The 19,493-nt window shown below is 40.0% G+C and overlaps 1 protein-coding gene across 8 annotated transcripts in view; it reads left to right on the top strand.

Annotated features, from left to right (window-relative positions):
* Positions 1-1,518: 1,518 nt before the first annotated feature.
* Positions 1,519-19,493, top strand: part of NALCN (sodium leak channel, non-selective) — a 368,748-nt gene continuing 350,773 nt past the window's right edge. For 4 of the 8 annotated variants that reach the window (XM_032246168.1, XM_032246165.1, XM_032246164.1 and 1 more), the window contains exons 1-2: positions 1,542-1,711; positions 17,185-17,250. In XM_032246168.1, coding sequence (XP_032102059.1) covers positions 17,209-17,250 — 42 coding nt within the window. In that variant the 5' untranslated portion in view covers positions 1,542-1,711; positions 17,185-17,208. Of the gene's footprint in view, positions 1,712-17,184; positions 17,251-19,493 lie in introns of all 8 variants that reach the window. The other 4 variants (XM_032246172.1, XM_032246169.1, XM_032246166.1 and 1 more) reach the window with 3 other exon arrangements.

Here is a 19,493-nt window from a genome sequence, read left to right as displayed (position 1 = left end):
GCTATCATATATATAGCTATATATATATATATTTCAGTTTGTGAAATAAACTAGTATTTAGATCAAACAATTGAGAGCTGCAACTAAAGATGAAAGAAACAAATTGGTAAATACTTTTTTTTTTTTTTTTTTTAATGAGACAGAGTCTCTGTTGCCCAGGCTGGAGTGCAGTGGTGTGATCTCCACTCACTGCAACCTCCACCTCCTGATTCAAGTGATTCTCCTGCCTCAGCCTCCTGAGTAGCTGGGATCACAGGTGTGTGCCACAATGCCCGGCTAAGGTAAATACGTTTTTTAAACAAACTGGTTGTATATTTACCAATGTTTGAATTACTGTCAATGTTTTCTTATGAGGAGTTATTTTATCATTTGTTTAAAACCTAGCTTTTGATATAGTTTCTCTGAAGTCTTTAGAAATTTTTAAAAAATCCCTCATGATTTTGTATTTCATGAAATACCAATATTTTTTAAATTTCCCTTTTAACAATAAAAAGTGCTAATACGGATTATGAATGTGAATAAATTGTGAATGAACTTTTTAAAAAGGTAGCTTAAATATATGTAACCGGAAAATGCATTTTTAAAATGTAGGCTTCTATAATTTTGCTTCTATGCCTTGCCACATGACATTTTGTGATAAACAATTGTTCTTTGTTTAGAGTTTGTCTGGTAGAGGGAGCTTCATTCAGTTTTTTCTTTCCCTTTATTTATATGCCGGTGTGCATGATGTCTAAATCACTGGTCAAGAGTTCCTTGGGGATTTTCATATCTGACTACATGGCAAGGTTCCAGACCCAAAGTAAACCTTTCAGGGAGTGGGAATGAGTGGGAGGATGTCGCCCTGGGCATGGTGCTTAGGAGGCCAGATTCCCCTAAACCGGCTTTGCTGGAAGCCCTGGGAAACCTCAGATGTGGTCTGCTGTCCAGGTACACTTACATGGTGTGTGTGGCAGGGGGGACTGTCAATTTCTGAATGGACTTTGTCTCATCCTCACGACAACATATTTGAATTTTAAAGGCAAATGTCAGCCTGTTTAGAAAACTACGATAAGCGTGACGGATGCATTCATTACTTAACAACTCCGGGGTGAAACTGGAGGTGAACGGTTTCACCCTTTCAGACTCAGGGGTGTAACTAGTTCTCGGTAGTGTGCACAGTCAGACCTCAGGCTCGCACGCTGGGCTCCCAGCCTCCTGGCGGTGGACTCGCGTGTACCCCGCGTGTGGCCGCGGACCCCTGTGCACACCGCCGCTGCAGTGCTGTTGAGTACACAAGACCCCGAGAGGAGCTGGCAGATGAGAGCCCAGCTGTTGCTGTGAGACCGCCTGCGGGCAGTCCCGACCCTGGCGCTCGCCACCAACTGCGGCGCAGCCTCCTCCGCGGTGCCCGCCCTTCGGCATCGCTGCAGCCCCTGCAGCAAAGCTAACTTAAAAATTTTAAATAAAATAATCATTTTTTAAAACTGCCGGAAAACTCCGGCTCCGACCCCTCCCCCAGCCCGCCCGGCGGCGGCGCTCAGTGACACCGCGAGCGCGAGCCGCGGCCCCAGCTGGGCCGAGCGCGCTGCCGGAGCGGAGCCGCGGTAGGTGAGGGGCCCGCATTCCCCGCCCGCCGTGGGCGCCTCGCCTGGCACGGATCCCGCCCGTCGCCCACTGTCGCCGCCGCCGCCGCCCGCGGGCACCATGACCGCTCTGAGCGCTGGGGTTACAGGTTGGTCACCTCGGCCGGCACCCAGGAGGCTGCGGCGCGGCCGGCTCGGTGCTCTGAGCCCGAGGCCCGGGATGCGCGCCGGCTGGTTCCTCGGCAGGGCCCGACCAGGACGGCACAGGGGCGCTGGGGGTGCGAGAGGGTCTGCAGGTGGGGATCCTGCGATGGGGAGGACTGGGGAGGGGCATCCCCACCCGAGAGCGGGCCGCTGGGGTCCTCGCCGGCCTGGCTGGGGCGCGGGAGCCGCGATGCGCCCTCCCTGTCCCTGCGTGTGGGTGTCGGGGGCGCCTGCTGTGGTTTGTGCGTAGGCTGGCTCGGGAAGCCCAGGGCTGGGGAGACCTCAGGCCTGCCAAACCTGGGCATCTAGCAGGTGTTGGGGGGCAGGTGGCTGAGGACGAGGCCACTGGGCAACACGACAGCACTGCACCTGCCCCCTCCGCACCCAGCCGCCGCCTGGGTAAACCTCTGGCCCAACGCGCAGAGTTGGGGGCAGCTTGGCTCCGGCAGGTCTCCCCGGCCTTGCCCCACCCCCATGCTCCTGTGGATTGCCCCTTGCTAAATGTCCCTGATGGTATTCATTGGCCTAGTTAAGGAGCCGTCATTAGGGTGGCCACACCGAGCGCAAAGCAGTGTCCTCAGCAACACCATCTTGTTACTGAATCTTTAAGAGACCAGCAAGGATGGCTTGGCTGGGATCCCTCGGGGGCCCAGATCCCAGATCAGGAGTTATCTTGCTGACTGAATGTTCCTCTTTCAGGATGGTATGAGAACTCTGAATTCAGACCCTTAGTGCTTGAAATATCATAGGATAAATCTTTCAGTTTCAGGTACAATTTTTCAGAAGCTGTATTATTAAGGATGCATGAAAATACACGCTCACTTTCAGGCCTCAGAAGGTTTTACTCTTAATCTGGTGTTCTTCTGGTCATCAGCTAGGCCCGACTGCCCTGGTGGTGAAATGTGGGTTGAGGACCAGTGACCTTCCTGTTAGTAGTTGGTGGGCAACACCTCTAATAGGGGATCAAAATTTAACAGGTGGCGATTTTGAAAAAAAAAAAATGATTTGTATGTTCATAACTACAACTGATTTGATATGGCCTGGGAGAGGAGTGATTTCACTATGGTAGTTACCCCTGAGGCAGATGAGTTGCAGGAGTGTCTTTTTACATTCAAAGATTAGGTTTCCACAGTTCTAAATAAAAATCATGGCTTCCCAAACCTCTGCAACAACAAACATTTACTCCCTAAACGGCTGGCTTTCATTCTGTGTGCCTTTCTAGGGTGAATTTTTTATTCTTCTGTAGTATACTTTGACCTAGCCGTTGCTAAAACCAGACAGAGTGAAGACAAAATCTGACTTTGGAGAAAAACTTAAAAAGTGAAAAGGTTCAATTAGATCCTCTTTTGTGTTCTTAGAAGACATGATCTGTTTGCAGAATAAATGTGCTGTCACTGATGGGGACTGTGCTAAAATCTATAAGCTCCAGAAGAAATCATGTCTCATAAAACAGTGGCAATGCACTTATAACTTTGGATCGGACTTGCAAGATATTCAAAGGTGGAAAAAAATGTACCTTTAAAAAAGGTCTACTCAAAATAGTGTCGTTTACTTGATGTTTAGTGAACTGAAGAGTTGAGTAGCATTTTCTTCTTCGTGGGTATGGCATTTCTTTGAAATGAGTTCCAGTTGATAATTTTATCTTTCCTGCATGCTATGTATATGCACAAATTTACATTTGTTTTATCATCATCAGTGATGTTCGGATAATTTCAGAATCCCATAGCGGTATAAATTTATCCCAGTGTCAGAGTCACATGTGGATTTCAAGTTTGTGAATGAAAATTCACTTCTACACCGCTCTGTCCTAAGATAAGCTAAGCACTGGGTGGTGATAAGCTAAGCTGGGTGGTGAGTGAAGAAAAGAGATAAACCCAGAACCTAAGAATCCTTCAGGAAAGACAAATATGTTAGCAGGTGGCTATACAGTGAGATGTCTTATTTTCTAGTTTTGGCTCGGCAACTATGATATTGAGTTTAAACATATTAAGAATGGTCCCCAAGGCCAGGCACAATGGCTCATGCCTGTAATCCTAGCACTTTGGGAAGCCAACACCAACGCAGGCCTATTGCTTGGACCCAAGAGTTCCACCAGCCTGGGCGACATGTTGAAACCTTGTCTCTACCAAAAAAAAAAAAAAAAAATTCACCAGGTGTGATGTTGTACAGCTGTTGTCCCAGTTACTTATGGGGCTGAGGTGGGAGAATCGCTTGAGCCCAGAGAAGTCAAGGCTGCAGCAAGCTAGGATGGCACTATTGTACTCCAGACTGGGCAGCTGGGCACAGAGTGAGGCCCTGTTTAAAAATTAAAAAAAAAGAATACCCCTGCCCAAAATGGTATTAACATTTTAGAGCTTCACTCGTGTTATACAATTCTTACCTGACCAGCACAAGCTTTTATACCTTCAAATTCTATGCAAATCCTTAAATATTTTAAAGAGATTTTATGAATTTTAACCAAAGTTGATAAAATGATAGAGTAAAAAGAATAAACACCTTAGTTTTAACAACCAAAGACAAATGATCACAATATCTGAGTCCTTTCTGTATTCTTTTAAGGGCTTGACTTTAGGTAGTTGTAGTCATGGCATTGCAGAACTTTTCTACTGTTTTTCCATTGACTGTTTATTATAAACATTAAAAAATATTTCTATATAATTTTCTTACTTAAAAGTTGTAAATGGCTATATAACACCATACCCAGTAAATACAGCCTCATGTATATAACCATTATCTCTATCATTGGACATTTGCTGTTTCCAGCTTTTCATCATTATAAACAGTGTCCTAATAGATGGTTATAATGTAGAGATTTATTTCTATTTTATGTTCTTCAGGATAAATATCCAAATATGTCCATATCTATCTATCTATCTATGTGTCTGTCTGTCTATCAATATCCTGGTTTCCTGAAGAATTCAAATTATAATTTATTTACGACAAATTTCCAATAATTATGTCTTTGAAAAAAGAAGTGTCTGAATTATTATACGGATCCATGTATGTCTTCAAATTGATTTCCTCAAGAATTCAGATTATAATTTTAAATACGTTGCTTGATCTGCTTTTGAGAGAAATCTGCCTTTTTACAAAAAGTGTTTGTGGATCACATTTCCTCTTTTACAGAAATAAAAGAAGGTAACATAATAATTTGGATGTTTGACCTTTGCGCTATATACAAACTTGATCTTTACGAAAATCATCTGAAAACCAGATAAAATATACCTTTTAGAGTAAAACCAAAATAGGAATACTATAAAGGTTCAAAGCTGGAAAAAAAAAAAAAAAAGATCGACGCAAATTCCTTTAGAAAATTGGCTGTTGTGTTCAGGAGTCTAATTTGGCTTTTTGCCTACCCACCCAGATTTCCAGTAGATGACCAAAGGAGCTTATGTAGTGAGAAATCTGTACTCCCACAGGTAAAGGAATAAGAGGGTCTTTCCTTCCTCGGCTGCAGAATCCAATACTTTTCTGATGGATTCAGTATAGATGGAACAGAACTGATGGGAAAAACTAAAGTTCAGTTCACAATTTCCTTTCTAAGAGACGTGTACAAAAAATAAGGAAGACAGACCCTAGAAAAGACCCTTCGTATAAAGGAGTAAAGGCAAAAGTTGGAAGTAGGCATTTGGTAAGACAGAATTGCTTGCCTCCTAAAGCAATTTCTCCATGAGGTCCCAAGGCAAATGCAGCCATACCAAAATATACTCTGAATTCAGGGACTGACCCCACAGGTCAAGGGTGGGGGCAGATATGAGCCTCCGCAGCAGGAGTGGAGGAGAATTAGAAGTAGGATAGACCAGAACAGTGAAGCCAAGAGAATAGTTTATGAAGAGATCAAGAGTGAGAATTATTTCCAATTAATCAAAGAAGACAGATGAAAAGAGGACATTGTTTGGAGAGATGATGATATAGATGGAAGACAGCCAGCAGAGACACACCAATACATGTTTTTCCTGACAGAGGATCACAGCACAAGGAACACAGCCACATTTTAAAGGGAGATAAGATCCTTTCTTTCTTTTAGTTTAAAAGCAATCCAAATATTCAGAGGAAAATAGGCCATGCTATACCAAAACAATTAATAAAACTTGGCCAACATCTAGATATAGCCTGATAAACACTTTGGATTTGAAAACCAATAAAAAGAAAAATATTCCATGAGCAGTGTGATCAAATGCTTAAGAAATTACTTATCCATAAATAGAAAATTTAGATTAATATTATATTCTCTCTCTAAAATTATCAGCAAACAGTAAAATAATGTCCTGAAAATCTGTAGTCCTGAAAAATATAAGAAGACAATTCTCATATGTTGTAAATGAGTCAAAAAAAATTAATAGGTAAAGAAATACATACTAGGTAAATGATATCAATTTAAAAAAGGATGAGGTAGAAGTGTGTAAATATCAGAAAACAGTTCAAAAAATTGTTTGATTAAATGAGAAAAAAGACCTTAAAGTCATAAAAGTTGCTATCTTTAATACCATTATAACTACAAGCTTCCTACATATATCAATGATCAGAGCATTCTAGTATGCACAGTTAAAAGTATGATGCTGGCCAGGTGCAGTGACTCATGCCTGTAATCCCAGCACGTTGGGAGGCCAAGGCAGTCAAGTCACGAGGTCAGGAGTTCAAGGCCAGCTTGGCTAACATGGTGAAACCCTGTCTCTACTAAAAATACCAAAAAAAAAAAAAATTGCTGGGCATAGTGGCAGGCACCTGTAATCTCAGCTACTCGGGAGGGGATGCTGAGGCAGGAGTCATTTGAACCTGGGAGGCAGAGGTTACAGTGAGCCAAGATTGTACCATTGCACTCTAGTCTTGGTGACAGGGCAAGACTCCATCTAAAAAAAAAAAAAAAAAAAATATATATATATATATATATAATGCTTATTTTAAGGGAAAGAGAGGGGAAAACATGCCCATAGATTCAGTATCTTTTTAAAGGGTTTGTGACCTAAAATGGTATTGGGAGTCAGCATTTCATCTTATGAAATTCAAAAAAAGAAAGAAAGAAAGAGGATAAAGTTTTAAAAATGAAAACATGAATGAATTCACTATGATGTAGAGAAGCTCTAAATCTCATAGCAAAAACTGAGAGCTACAGCATTCCAGTCTGGAGGAATATTGATCTATAGATATCTTTAGGGTAAATTGGAATGCCAAGAAATTGGAATGATGACAAGGAGGTTAGTGAAGAAAGTCATTGGATAAATTGGGTATAAAATTCCAAGATTGAAGAACCGGAATCAGATTGCAGTAATGGGAATGAAGAGGTGAATGGTAAAGATTTATCCACTAAAACGAATGCTAACACATCTTGGTGACTAAAGGAAGAGAATGAAAGGGAGTCCTAGGCTAAAAATAATTTCAGATCTTCAGGCTTGGGTAAATGTGGATATTTTTGCTGGTATTCTGTTATGTCTAGATAAAAGAAATTGTTACTGCTTTATCTTTCAGTTAATAGTGTAAGAGTACATCCTTTGCTTTCTTCTCTTTTCTAACTGTTCTCTTTTTATTATTGTTTTGAAATTCATCTGAGATTAGTTCTACAGGCAAAAATCATTTTGGTTCCTTTCTTTGAAGACATTGAATAGCAATTTAAAGGTGTAGTCTAGACTAGAAAATCGTAAGAGAAACCCCAACAAAAAATCAAATATCTGGCTGGCTATGGTGGCTCACACCTATAATCCCAGTAGTTTGGGAGGCTGAGGTGGGTAGATCACCTGAGGTCAGGAGTTCGAGACCAGCCTGGCCAATATGGCGAAACCAGGTCTCTACTAAAAGTACAAAAATCAGCTGGGCATGGTGTTGGTTGCCTGTAATCCCAGCTACTCGGGAGGCTGAGGCAGGAGAGTCACTTGAAACTGGGAAATGGAGGTTGCAGCGAGCTGAGATCGCGCCACAGCACTCCAGCCTGAGTGACAAGAGTGAGCCTCTGTCTCAAAAACAAAAACAAATATCTTAATTATCCTTTTATAAAACAAAAATTTAATTCCTGTATACAATGCATATTCCAGTTAGTTATTTTTTAAGTAAATGTATAAGAACAGAGGAGGTAGTTAAATTGTCTGTGGACCAGGAAGACAGCCCTCACCAGGAATCAGCCAGACCTGGGACTTCTTAGTCTCCAGACTATAAGAAACCAATGTCTAGAGTTTAAGTCACCTGATCTGTTCTATTTGTTATAGCAGCCCAAGCTAACTAAGACACTCAAGCTGGGGCCTCCTTCACTTCAGACATACCAAATCAGAATCTTTAAGGGTGGAAAATAGGACATTGTATTTTTTCTCAGATCTCTGAGGAAAAAGGAGAATGTACTGTATATACATACAATTATAAATATAAATTTTTGTCTCAGACTAACATTTTGCCCATGTTGCTTATAATTAGACTCTCTTATTCTTTTCCACACAAAAAGCCCTGACTATGCAATGTGAACTCTCTAAGTGTTAAGTTCTCTTCTGGGCATCTAGGCTAGTGATGCCTCCTTAGTTTGGGAACAGTGATGAGAGAGGTGTGCAGGAATCACCTTAAGCATGTTTTTAAAAAAATACAATGTCCTATTTTCTACCCTTAAAGATTCTGATTTGGTATGTCCGAAGTGAAGGAGGCCTCAGCTTGAGTGTCTTAGTTAGCTTGAGCTGCTATAACAAATAGCACAGATCAAGTGACTTAAACTCTAGACATTGGTTTCTTATAGTCTGGAGACTAAGAAGTCCCAGGTCAAGGTGCTGGCTGATTCCTGGTGAGGGCTGTCTTCCTGGTCCGCAGACAATTTAACTACCTCCTCTGCTCTTACACATTCACTAATCCCATTCATAAGGCTCCACCCTCATGACCTTATGACCTCCCAAAGGCCTCACCTCCAAATATATTAGAGGCAAGAGCTTCAACATACAACTTGAGGAAGACAGAACCATTCAGTTTACAGTGTTGGGAATATTTCTAAATCTTCCTTGATAACTCATATGTTAAGCAGTCTTTAGGAATTACTATTTTAAACCATCCCCTTTTGGGCAAATGTTGTGGATTTATATTGCAAAATGAAACAACTGCAGAAACAGAATCTCCCTTTGATTTTATGTAATATTTAAATATAGTAGCAAGCTTTGAAAACCACTGTTTTAAACCATCCACTTTCTTTATCCAACCTTTAGAGATTCATAAGATTAATCAACTACAACCAAAATAAATAACCCCTTTCTGGTTTTCCATAATATATAAATGACAGTAGCAGGTCATCAAAACAAAACATCCAACACCGGATAATTAATATAGAGTAGGAGAGACACTTAGCACAGAGTAGGATGGAGGTGGCCAGGGGCTGGGAGGAGGGGAAAAGGGGAGTAGTTAATTATTGGGTAGAAAGTTTCAGTTATGCAAGACGAGTGAGTTCTAGAGATCTGTGTGATGACATTGTGCTTGTAGTTGACAACATTTTATTGTGCATTTAAAAATCTGTTAAAACAGTTCTCATGTTAAATGCTCCTACTACAATGAAACAAAATAAAAAACACTTTGACGGAGGTGACAAAAATACAACCTAGTTTCCTCTCATACTGCTTGACAGTTTTAGTTTGGGCATGTAGGTGCAGTGACAAAAGGGTATTGGGGCATTGCGGTGTGTACAGAATCCCTTTAGCAAACACAATAGCTTTTAAAGGTCAAAGAAAATTCAATTTTCATTATTTAAAAACGAAACAAAACAGAATCCTTGGAGAAGCAATGACAATTTTGAAGCATTTCTAGAAAGAGCCAGGGAAAAATAACATGCTGCTTTACTTTGGGATTTAGGAAATAGACTCATAAAAACTGGGGAACCATTTTCTATTTCTAATCAGTACATTGACAAAAGGAAAACGGAAGAAAGAGCCTGTTTTTGGAGATGTTTCTTTGAAACACTTGGCTTCCCCTCTGTGGTCATCACCTTGGGTAGCCCTTGAAGTCTGCTGGGACTGGACCATGCAAGTAAGATTCTGGTTTTTGCAGAGCTACATCATGATTTAATGAGAGCCAAGACATAGATGAGTGAGTACTACAAAAGAAAAGTGGCAGATGGCATTTGTAGGAGAGAGAAAGAGAGAGGAAGAAAGAAAAAGAGAAAGAAGAGAGAAAACCAGGCAGCCAAATTAGGACCTTGACTTTTGTACAAAATTAGACTGAAAATCAGCCATGGGAATCCTCTACCTGCATGGGGTTGGGGGGAGCGGGGGCCGCCATTCTGTTGTGGAGACACACATTGCTGCTGTGATGCCCAGGGGGTGAGATTTTTGATGACATCTTAGTTCTCCTGCTAACGTTCTCTGCTGTGTTGCTGGAGGAGATGCAGGACTCCAGATTAAGTTTAAGAGAGAAAATATAGAGCTGAGCAGAGGCCAGATTACAGGAAAAGATGCATCCAGCCCATTGAAGTTCAGGAGCTAAGGATACCCAGAGGAGAGGCTTGCTTGTGCTGGCCCGGAAGGACTGGCATTGCAAGTCTAGTAGCAGGCATCTCTAATTTGGCTTTACTACTTAGACATGGAAGAGGCAGGAACTTGGAGACTCCTGTCTCTGTTCTCTGGGAAAGAAGACTGTTCTACTTACAAAGCCTTGGAAAGGTCAGACTAAAAGAAGACATGGACAGCAAAGTATTCCTGGGGTGAAATCAGAAAGACCCGGCTCCCTTGAGATTTAACACAGCCTAACCATGTGACCTCAGGCAAGGCACTTATCTTCTCCAAACTCAGCTTCACCTGTAAAATCAGAATAACAGAGAGATACTTATCTCATTGGGGCATGGTGAGAAATAGATAAGAATTAGCCTCACACACAATAAACCCTCAGCAAATGTTAGCTGTAACTTGTTTAAACTGAATTTTTATTTAACATTTTACCTGTTTTAAAGAAATTATGAATAAAACACATCATCTTTGTGAGCATGTACAAAAGTTCATGTTTGTGAAATGTACAGACATTCTTAAGGTTAAAAAGTACAAGTCAAATTCTTCATTTCTCTCTCTCCCTCCTTCCCTCTACCTCTGTTCTCCCAACAAACAGACTACTTGGATTCTAAACCTGCTTCCATTTCATGTGGGTCTGCGCATGTTTGCCTCCAATTTTTAATCTGTATAGTGAAGATAATACTAAAAACTACTTCAGAGAGGTGCTATATGTTTAGAACAGTGCCTGGCACAGAGTAAGCTTTCAACAATATTTGTTCTCATCTTTCAAGTTAAAAAAATGAACACATAATGTCTAAGCTTGCTTCTATTCTATAATTTGCACAGTAGTTTATGGGCCTTCATTCTATCCTAAGAAATGATCAATGTATAAAAATTAGAGCAGTGTCAAGAGTACTAATCACTTTTATCATTGGAAGTCACTTTGGTCATCATCTACTGCAAAGTCAAGTCCCAGACAGAGCAGAAATTTTTTCTGCAAACTCAGAAATGTGTAGTCATTCCCTCTGAGAGTATTCATAAAGGAGCTCACTACCTTTCAGGATATTCCAACACATGATGATTGGAAACTTATAGAGTAGATGTTCTTTTCATTGAATAAACAGTCACCTCTTGATACACTTTTCATAGATAATTTCTATTTATTCTGCATTTTCCTTGCTGAAAGAACAGAGAACACTACAAAACGAAATCATAACATCTGTGTTCTGGGCTTTGGATTTGGGGTATGAAAGAAAGACTTTCTCAATAAATACCTTTTAATTGCTTTCACACAATATCTGGAGAAAAAAATTACATACATTCTTTTAGGCATGTATCATGGGTGGAATCTTTTTTTTTTTTTTTTTTAGTTTTCACATTCTTAGCATATTCAGTCAAGAAATTTTGAGACTAAAACTAACTCTAGGAAGTGAAGAAATCTGTTACTTTAGGAAGTGGAGGAATCTGTCTCTTCACTACAGGAGGTGAGATTCTCAAATGAGAGTTGGTAAATATGTTTTTCTCATTATTTACCAAATTTAGAGAAAAAATAATGAAGGTACGATAGAATATTTCTAGGATTCACCCTCAAGGAAAAAGAAATGACAAATGGATAATACCTTCAGAAACCTGAAAGGGCGATTTAGATACATTTAATGAGAGGTTTGATGATTTTCTGCCAAAAAAATAAAAATGAGATTTTTAAAAGTATGTGGTGAGAAAAACCATAAAGTGAGTCAGATAATAAAAATAGACTCCATTTCAGGAGATGAAAAATGCCTGTACTATTTGCACAAACAATAATTGATGCCAAGAGTTTGTAATCACCAAGCTATATGATTTAAATATATTGAAAAAATCATTTTCTTTTTTTCTGTCCATTCTGTAATAGACTAAATTTTTGATTCAATAGTTCTGTAAGGCACATTGTCTTGTCTTGTCTCCATGCCTAAGTTTCCTCATCTGTAAAATGGTTCTTACGAAAATTGCATGAGATAAATCTTTTTTTTTTCTTTTTTTTTTTGAGACAGGGTCTCACTCTGGTCACCCAGGTTGGAGTGCAGTAGTATGATCTTGGCTCACTGCAGCCTCAACCTCCCAGGCTCAAGTGATCTTCCCACCTCAGACTCCTGAGTAGCGGGGACTACAGGTACATGCCACTACTCCCAGCTAATTTTTTGTAGTAGAGATGGGTTTTCTCCATGTTGCCCAGGCTGGTCTTGAACTCCTGGACTCAAGCGATCCACCCACCTCAGCTTTTCTAAACCCTAAAATTACAGGTATGAGCCAACAAACCTGACCTGAAAATGTATGATATTCTTAAACAGAGCCTAGCACCTAATAAGCCCTCAACCAATATTTTTGTTAGAAGAACTCTGTTTTTGTACGACAGTAAACGTAATTTGGGCTGAAATCAACCAACAAGCTCACTATTTTCCCATGGAAGCTCCCATGTATCCTGAAGTACATTTTCACAGGGTGTATGTGTGTGTGCGTGTATGTGTGAGCTACTGAAGATTATTTTCCTTTGGACAAAGCATTCTGAGTGGGAGATAACATTCAGTTTTACATCAAATTCTGTTTTTAACACTTCCCCTTAAATGATTGTGATGATTGAAATCCTGTCAATCATTGAGCAGCCCCTAAATGGGAGACAGCAGAGTTACTGGATTCTGGTCTGAAAAGTGCTCTGTGCATGTAAGAGGCTGTAGAAGCCATGAGAGGTGACCTCATGGAGGGAAAGGAAGAGTTTGAGAGGGCAGGACACAGATGATCTGGGCTCAGAGAAAGAGGGGAAGTTCAGAAACTCAGGATGCACAGAGAGGACACTCAACTGGGCAGAGGGAGGTGCAGGTATCAGAAGTTATAAGGCTCAAATGTGCCCTGGAATTGGGGCTGGTGGAGTGAGCGGGGACGGTGAAGCATGAGGCAGGTGGATGGATGTTGGATAACAGACAATAAGATAAAAATTGGGGATTTTTTTTTCCTAATTGAAACTATGGCATGAAATTTATATTCATTTGTTCTGAATGGACATGTCTTCTGCCTGAGAGGAAACTTGGCAAACAAAATGGACAGTCTAACTTTACAGAAATAAGGACATCTTGCTGTTCCGACATCAGGAATAAGAATCCACTTTTGTCTTCAAGTTTTCGTTATGGTGTGCTGAAGCCAAACTGAGGATGTAAATGTGTATATAGGGAAAAGGCAGGAGTCTCTTGTTCAAATGTAGATTTTAGCGGTTTGTTGTTTTGAGTTCTTTGGCTATTGGAACTAAAGAGGAATAAATTAAAATATTTGAAATAAGAATTAATAATGTAATGCCAACATTTAAAAATTGGTAACATCAAATACATTTGTCTTCAAAATATGGGGTAATGCCTTACTCAGATACACATTCAACATTGGGAACCTAATCTGGAAAGCTGTCCTTATATCTGTTCACCTTGTGAGGCCTTGCACACGTATACATGTAAATGAGCTATGGGGCAAGAAGATGTCTGAAGGTGGTATTTATATGTAGTTAGGATTTTCTATACATGCATACTTACTGACAGAGGAAGGTGTTCACAGAATATTGCTAGATTTTAAAAACCTGGTTACAAAACCATGTGTAAGCAACCATTTTAAAATAAATGTATGCATGGAAAAATACATATGGAAAAGAAATTCCTAAAAGAGATATAATTCATATCCTCTTGGAGAGTAAGCACCCTAGCTAAAGAAAATTCGAATAGAGACCATAACTGATTGCTACTTCATCTGCAGTCCCTCATTCAGTGGCAGACACAATGTATGTGCTCAACAAATTCTTTGCAAAAATGATTGAGCCTCTAGAAGTTGAATTCCTGGTGGCTTTCATTTTTCTTTCTTATTTCGTTTTTATAGTTTTTCTAATTTTTCTACAACAAACCTGTATTGCTTTTGTTAATGAAAAGTTAATAAAAATAGAATTACTTTCTTCTATCTTAATTTAGAGTTTAAGTATTTGAGGTCTAAGAAAACACCAGTCAGCTCTCCTGGACTTTTGTGTGGATCTTATTATGCCTGACAGCACAGAAACATGTTGGGAATCCACTGTTCAATATTCCTTGCCTAGGGAGGTAGTATGGAGCTAGCAGTAAGGTACTGAAGGAATAAGAAAACCACCTGATGGAGGTTGAAGAGAAAGTGCACCACACGAGAGGCTGTCTTTAATTATAATCAGCTCCTCTGCCTTTAAATACACCACGCTGTCTTCCATGTCAGGAACATGAAGGGAAAAGACCAAGTATGCTTTGCTCAATGCTAAATCCACATTACTTAACATAATGGGCAGGATAGTTAAAATATCAGTACAATTATGCAAAGGTAATGAAATGAGAAATTTCTGCTAGCGATGATGGTTGATTTCCCAAAAACATGAAACTCAAGAGTTTGAGGTGAAGAGTCCCAGAGATCTTATTGAACATTTTCTTTTCTTAATTTTCTTCTCAAACTATGCTGGGGATACGAAGCAATGAGATACAAGCCCACCATTAAGTACGTATGTGTGTGCCTGTGTCTTGAATAGGGCGGTAGATAAACAATTTCACTTGCACTTCCAAAGACCTCACAGCTTATGTACATAAGTTATCAGAAGTGTAGTTGTTGGTATTGATGTATTGACAACCTTAATAACACCTAATGATGCAAAATGAGTCAGTGACTTCTGTCTTCTTTGTGACTTTTTAGAATAAAATAGATGCTTTGATTTTATACAAGTTGTATATTTCTCTCCTCACATCTTTATTCCCAAATATTGTCTTCCCTTTATAACAAATCACACACGTAGATGAAAAGTCTTCATGAGTTAAGTTAGGGAATTAGGAAAGATTGATGTGAGATTAACATTGAACAAAAAAGAGGACATGGCTTGGATAAAGGATTTGAATTAGTTGAGTAAAGGTTGCAGGATGGTGAATATGATATGTTTAGCCAATAATGAGTGCAGCATGTGGTATGAGTGTGAAAGGAAGTGCAGGTAAAAGTGGTGGGACTCAAGGTCCTAGAAACACAAGGTTAAATACAGCTAGTGCTCGACTTATGACCACGATCGGGACCGGCAGACTGGTTGTAACACAATTTGGTCGTAAGTTGAGTAGGCTATATGTACAGTTGAAATGGTGCACGTGGAGATGGTAGTGCTGCTGGAAGCTGGTCCGCACTGTCGTATGCCCAGCTGGGCAACGTTTGCGCTGCCAGGCATGGAGCAGTCGTGGCTAGTGATTGTGGTCGTAAAGTCGAATGGTCGTAAGTTGCATAGGTCGTAAGTCGATCAATACCTGTAAAGTAGGTAGTTGGTAAGCTTCAGGATTGCCTTTGTGTTCAGTGCTGTATACCCAGCACATACCGCAGTGCCTGATGCCACAGTGGCTGCATAATATTTACTCTATGAATGAATGAATGAATGAATAAATGAATGAGTGAGTGAATGAGAAACAAGAAGATACCTCGAGGTTTTCTGGGCTGCAAAAGAGACCTACAGTGTGTTTGGAAGTTGATTTTTTCATACAAAAGGGGGAACATTTTGAAAGGCATCCCAGACCTGAGGGTCCCTGTCCTACCTAGAAAGGAGTCTGGAAATGGGGATAGGTGAAAAAGGCCATTGTGCATACATGGAATGAACGAGCAAGAAAAGAATCCACTGCTGAGAGTGGGTGTGAGGAGAAGCTGCTGGGCTTTCCCACTGCGCATGGGGAACCTCAAGAGTTCAGACCAGTAGGGTCTGGGACATGAGAAGAAGCAGAAAAGCAGAGGATGCCTGGCTCACGTCACTCTCTCAGGCTGAATCTTCATTCATGATGGTGTTGGCACCATCTTCCTACATCTGCGGCAGAAGCAGCACCGATAGCTCCCTAAATTAGAGATGGTTATGGAAACTGTAAGAACAGGTGATCACTTAAGGGGTTAAGCAGAGAGGACAGGCAAGACGGTCATGCTGTGAACCATAATGTGGAAGATAGGAGAAGATTCAAAAAACTTTAATACTGAACCCAAGAGAGCCACAAGGGAAAGAAATGAACCATCGTGTTGCAAGCGTATTGCAGTGAAAGAAAATGGGATATTTTAATTTTTATATGGTGAAGAGGGTGTGGGAATGAACTAGGGAAAGTTATGCCACTAGAAATAAAATTGCTATCACAGAATACAAAAACTGGATCTTAACCATTTAAAAGAGCAATGAACATTTCCTGAGTTGCCATAAGCTGTTTCTGAGTAAAAGATTTATCAATGGACACATTGTAACTGTGTAGCCTCTCTCCCGACACTCAACTATTTAAATGCCAACTACTTTTAACAAATGTGGAAAACCTGTTGAAAGCCATGTTTTTCATACTTTGTGTACTGTCTTATGAAGGACACTTCGGTAAACAGAAAAGAGAAATATTGGCTTATAAAAACATAATAGTGATAAGGCTAAGATACACAGAAGCAATTTCCTGTCAAAATAATTAGCTTACCTAGGATACTTAAATATCCCTACTGGCTTTTATCAGAGGAATAATAGATCTGTTGTATGCAGTTATATTGATTCAACATGAATGAAGGCATAAAACAGTATTTCTGTTTGTAAAGGAAAATTATTACAATCAACCACCTCAAATTAATTTTGAATTCCTCATGTGTTTGTAACTTACATTTATCTTACTACTTAAATGCTTTGTATAATATTTAATAATATTAAATCAGTAAAATTTCTAGTGATCCAGGAGCTACTTGTTGAGTTTTTAACGTATGTGTAGATTAGCCAGGTGTCTTTGGAGCTTAGATCATTTATTGGGCACTGTTCCTGGGAGCAGGTAAAGTGAAGGTGAATGTGAGTGACATTCACATAATGTCTTCCAGTTATAATCGCACTGTTTTGGTCAGATATGACCAAAGTGGGAATTTTTAAAAAACAATAATTCTGGACATGTAGTTTTCTAGATAAACAAATCCATAATCAAAAATCTATTTTGTTTTAGATGACATATTGATAATAAAAGTGCATGGAATTCATATGTCCCTTTCTCCACTGCTCAGCAAAAGAGGTATTGTGAACAGATCTATAAAAATCCTTACATAATCTTTGAACTACATGGTGAAACTAAATTGCTCCTTTGTATTGTGTCATCTTGAAGGATTTCTAAAAGTCCAAAGATACCTAGTCTTTGGATGGATAGGAGACTGTCATTGAAGAGGCATTTCAAACTGAGGCCACCAGATTTCCTTCCCTACTACCAGTAAATCAGAGAAAAAAGTACTTTAAATATTCTGCATATATTTCCATGGGATATCAAAGAGTCTCAAATTCCAATTATATAAAATAAATTAATTAGTTCAGCCTACTGCAAAGCCAATATTCAAACTCAATATTCAGGGCAATAACAGCCTGAAAATACTTAGCATGTCTTAAATGCAGTTAGCTTGTTTTCTTCTGGGAATAGGAGGTATATTAGTCTGTTTCCACACTTCTATAAAGAAATGTGTGAGACTGGGTCATTTATAAAGGAAAGAGGTTCAATTGACTCCATTTTGCTTCGCTGGGGAGGCCTCAGGAAACTTACAATCATGGTGGAAGGGGAAGCAGACACCTTCTTCACAAAGCGGCAGTAGAGAGGACAGAGGAAGAGTGTGTGAAGGAGGAACTGTCAAACACTTATAAAACCATCAGATTTTGTGAGAACTCACTCACTATCACAAGAAAAGCATGGGGGAAACCACCCCTGTAATCCAATCCTTCCCTCCACACCTGGGGATTGTAGGGATTATGATTTAAGATTGGATTTGGGTGGGGACACAGCCAAACTGTATCAGGAGGGTTAGGCAGAGGTACCTGCCCAGGTAGATAAAGGAGCACATAGTGATGGAGGAAGGCGCTCAATACAGGCAATCAGATTCTGAGCTGCCGAGTTCTGAGTTTCTGTGTTTTATTCTCTTTCGTAGTAAAAACTGCAACTGCACACATACACACCCACACATGCACACACACACACCCACACACGTGCGTGCTCGCGCGCACACACACACACACACACACTGCAAACATGTTCTTGTTTTTCTTGGACTCTGGTGAGGACTAAATGGCACCCATTGTCCTTGATTAAATTTCTTTCTCTAGATCCATGGAGCACCAGGTAGGAGAGCCAGTGAACCAGCCTGGTGTTAAAACTGCAGTGGTACATTTTCCTGACTCGGCACAGCTGTGCACTGCCTGAAGTGCTCTTTTTCTCTGTTACCTGCTTTGAAAAATTCTCTTAATGGTCCTCAGCTTCAGCATAGTCAAGCCTAAACCCCTTATGCTTTGTAGTCAAACAGAGCTTATTTTAAATTTCAAGTTTGCTTGGATGGCCTTGGTCAAGTTAACTGCCTTGAGGCTGACTTTACGCATGCATGTGTAAGATGAGATTAATTTTTTTTTTTGTTAAGGCTGTTGTAAAGATCAAATAAAATATCATTGCTAATTGTTCCAAACATAGTATATATCCATAGCCATTAGTTTCTTACCACCTTTTAAGATTCAATCCAGGTGCTAATCAAATGCGCAGTCTCACAGTGGACTCAGGGGTCATCAGGCACCACCTGCCTTTTATAACAACTCTTCTCACATTGTATTGAACTTATTTTCTGTTTGTGTCCTGAGGGCTGACATATAATAGGCCCCCTCAAGTGACTGCTGACTTGTGTAAGGCAGTATCAATGGCCATGGGGAGGTGACATCTGTCACAAAATGTAGATGTTTCAGGATTGCGGAAATGTAAGCAGTAAGCAGGCATCTCATCTCCCACCTCAATGTAATTTGATGAATAATTTACTTCAGAGTAGCTGGAAGAATTTAGATAATCACTGCATTCATAAGAGAAAAAAGTCTCCATTTACAGGCAGTTCTTCCCCTATTCTTTCTGCCACCCTCCTCTCTGGGGAGGACAAAATTGAGATATCAAGTTGGGACTATTGTTGCAAGTAAGAGATATCTGTGAATGTCATATTAATTTAACACTGGGGAAAATCATGGGGAAGATCTGAGCATTTCATCTGGATTAGTCAGCAGCGTTCTAGCACAGAGCACCTCTGTGTGGAGTCAGCTTTAGGTATATGAGCATATATCTAAAAAGATTTTCCTGATAATATGTCTGTCCTAAGAAGCAAAATTATTTTACTCTAGCTATTCCAGATCGCTAGTCTCTAAACTGCTTATGAAGTACATAAAATAATCGATTGCATTGGGAGGAAAAAATCAAGCTTCTATTGGTGTTAATTTTATCTCATCCTTTTAAAGTTTCTATTTTCATGT

Source organism: Sapajus apella, unplaced genomic scaffold (genome assembly GCF_009761245.1).
Source record: "Sapajus apella isolate SASKATOON/1434 unplaced genomic scaffold, GSC_monkey_1.0 scaffold60, whole genome shotgun sequence".
In the NCBI taxonomy this organism is placed as follows: domain Eukaryota; kingdom Metazoa; phylum Chordata; class Mammalia; order Primates; family Cebidae; genus Sapajus; species Sapajus apella.
The sequence above is the reverse complement of the archived record's forward strand: the minus strand, read 5'-3'. Positions and strand labels throughout refer to the sequence as shown.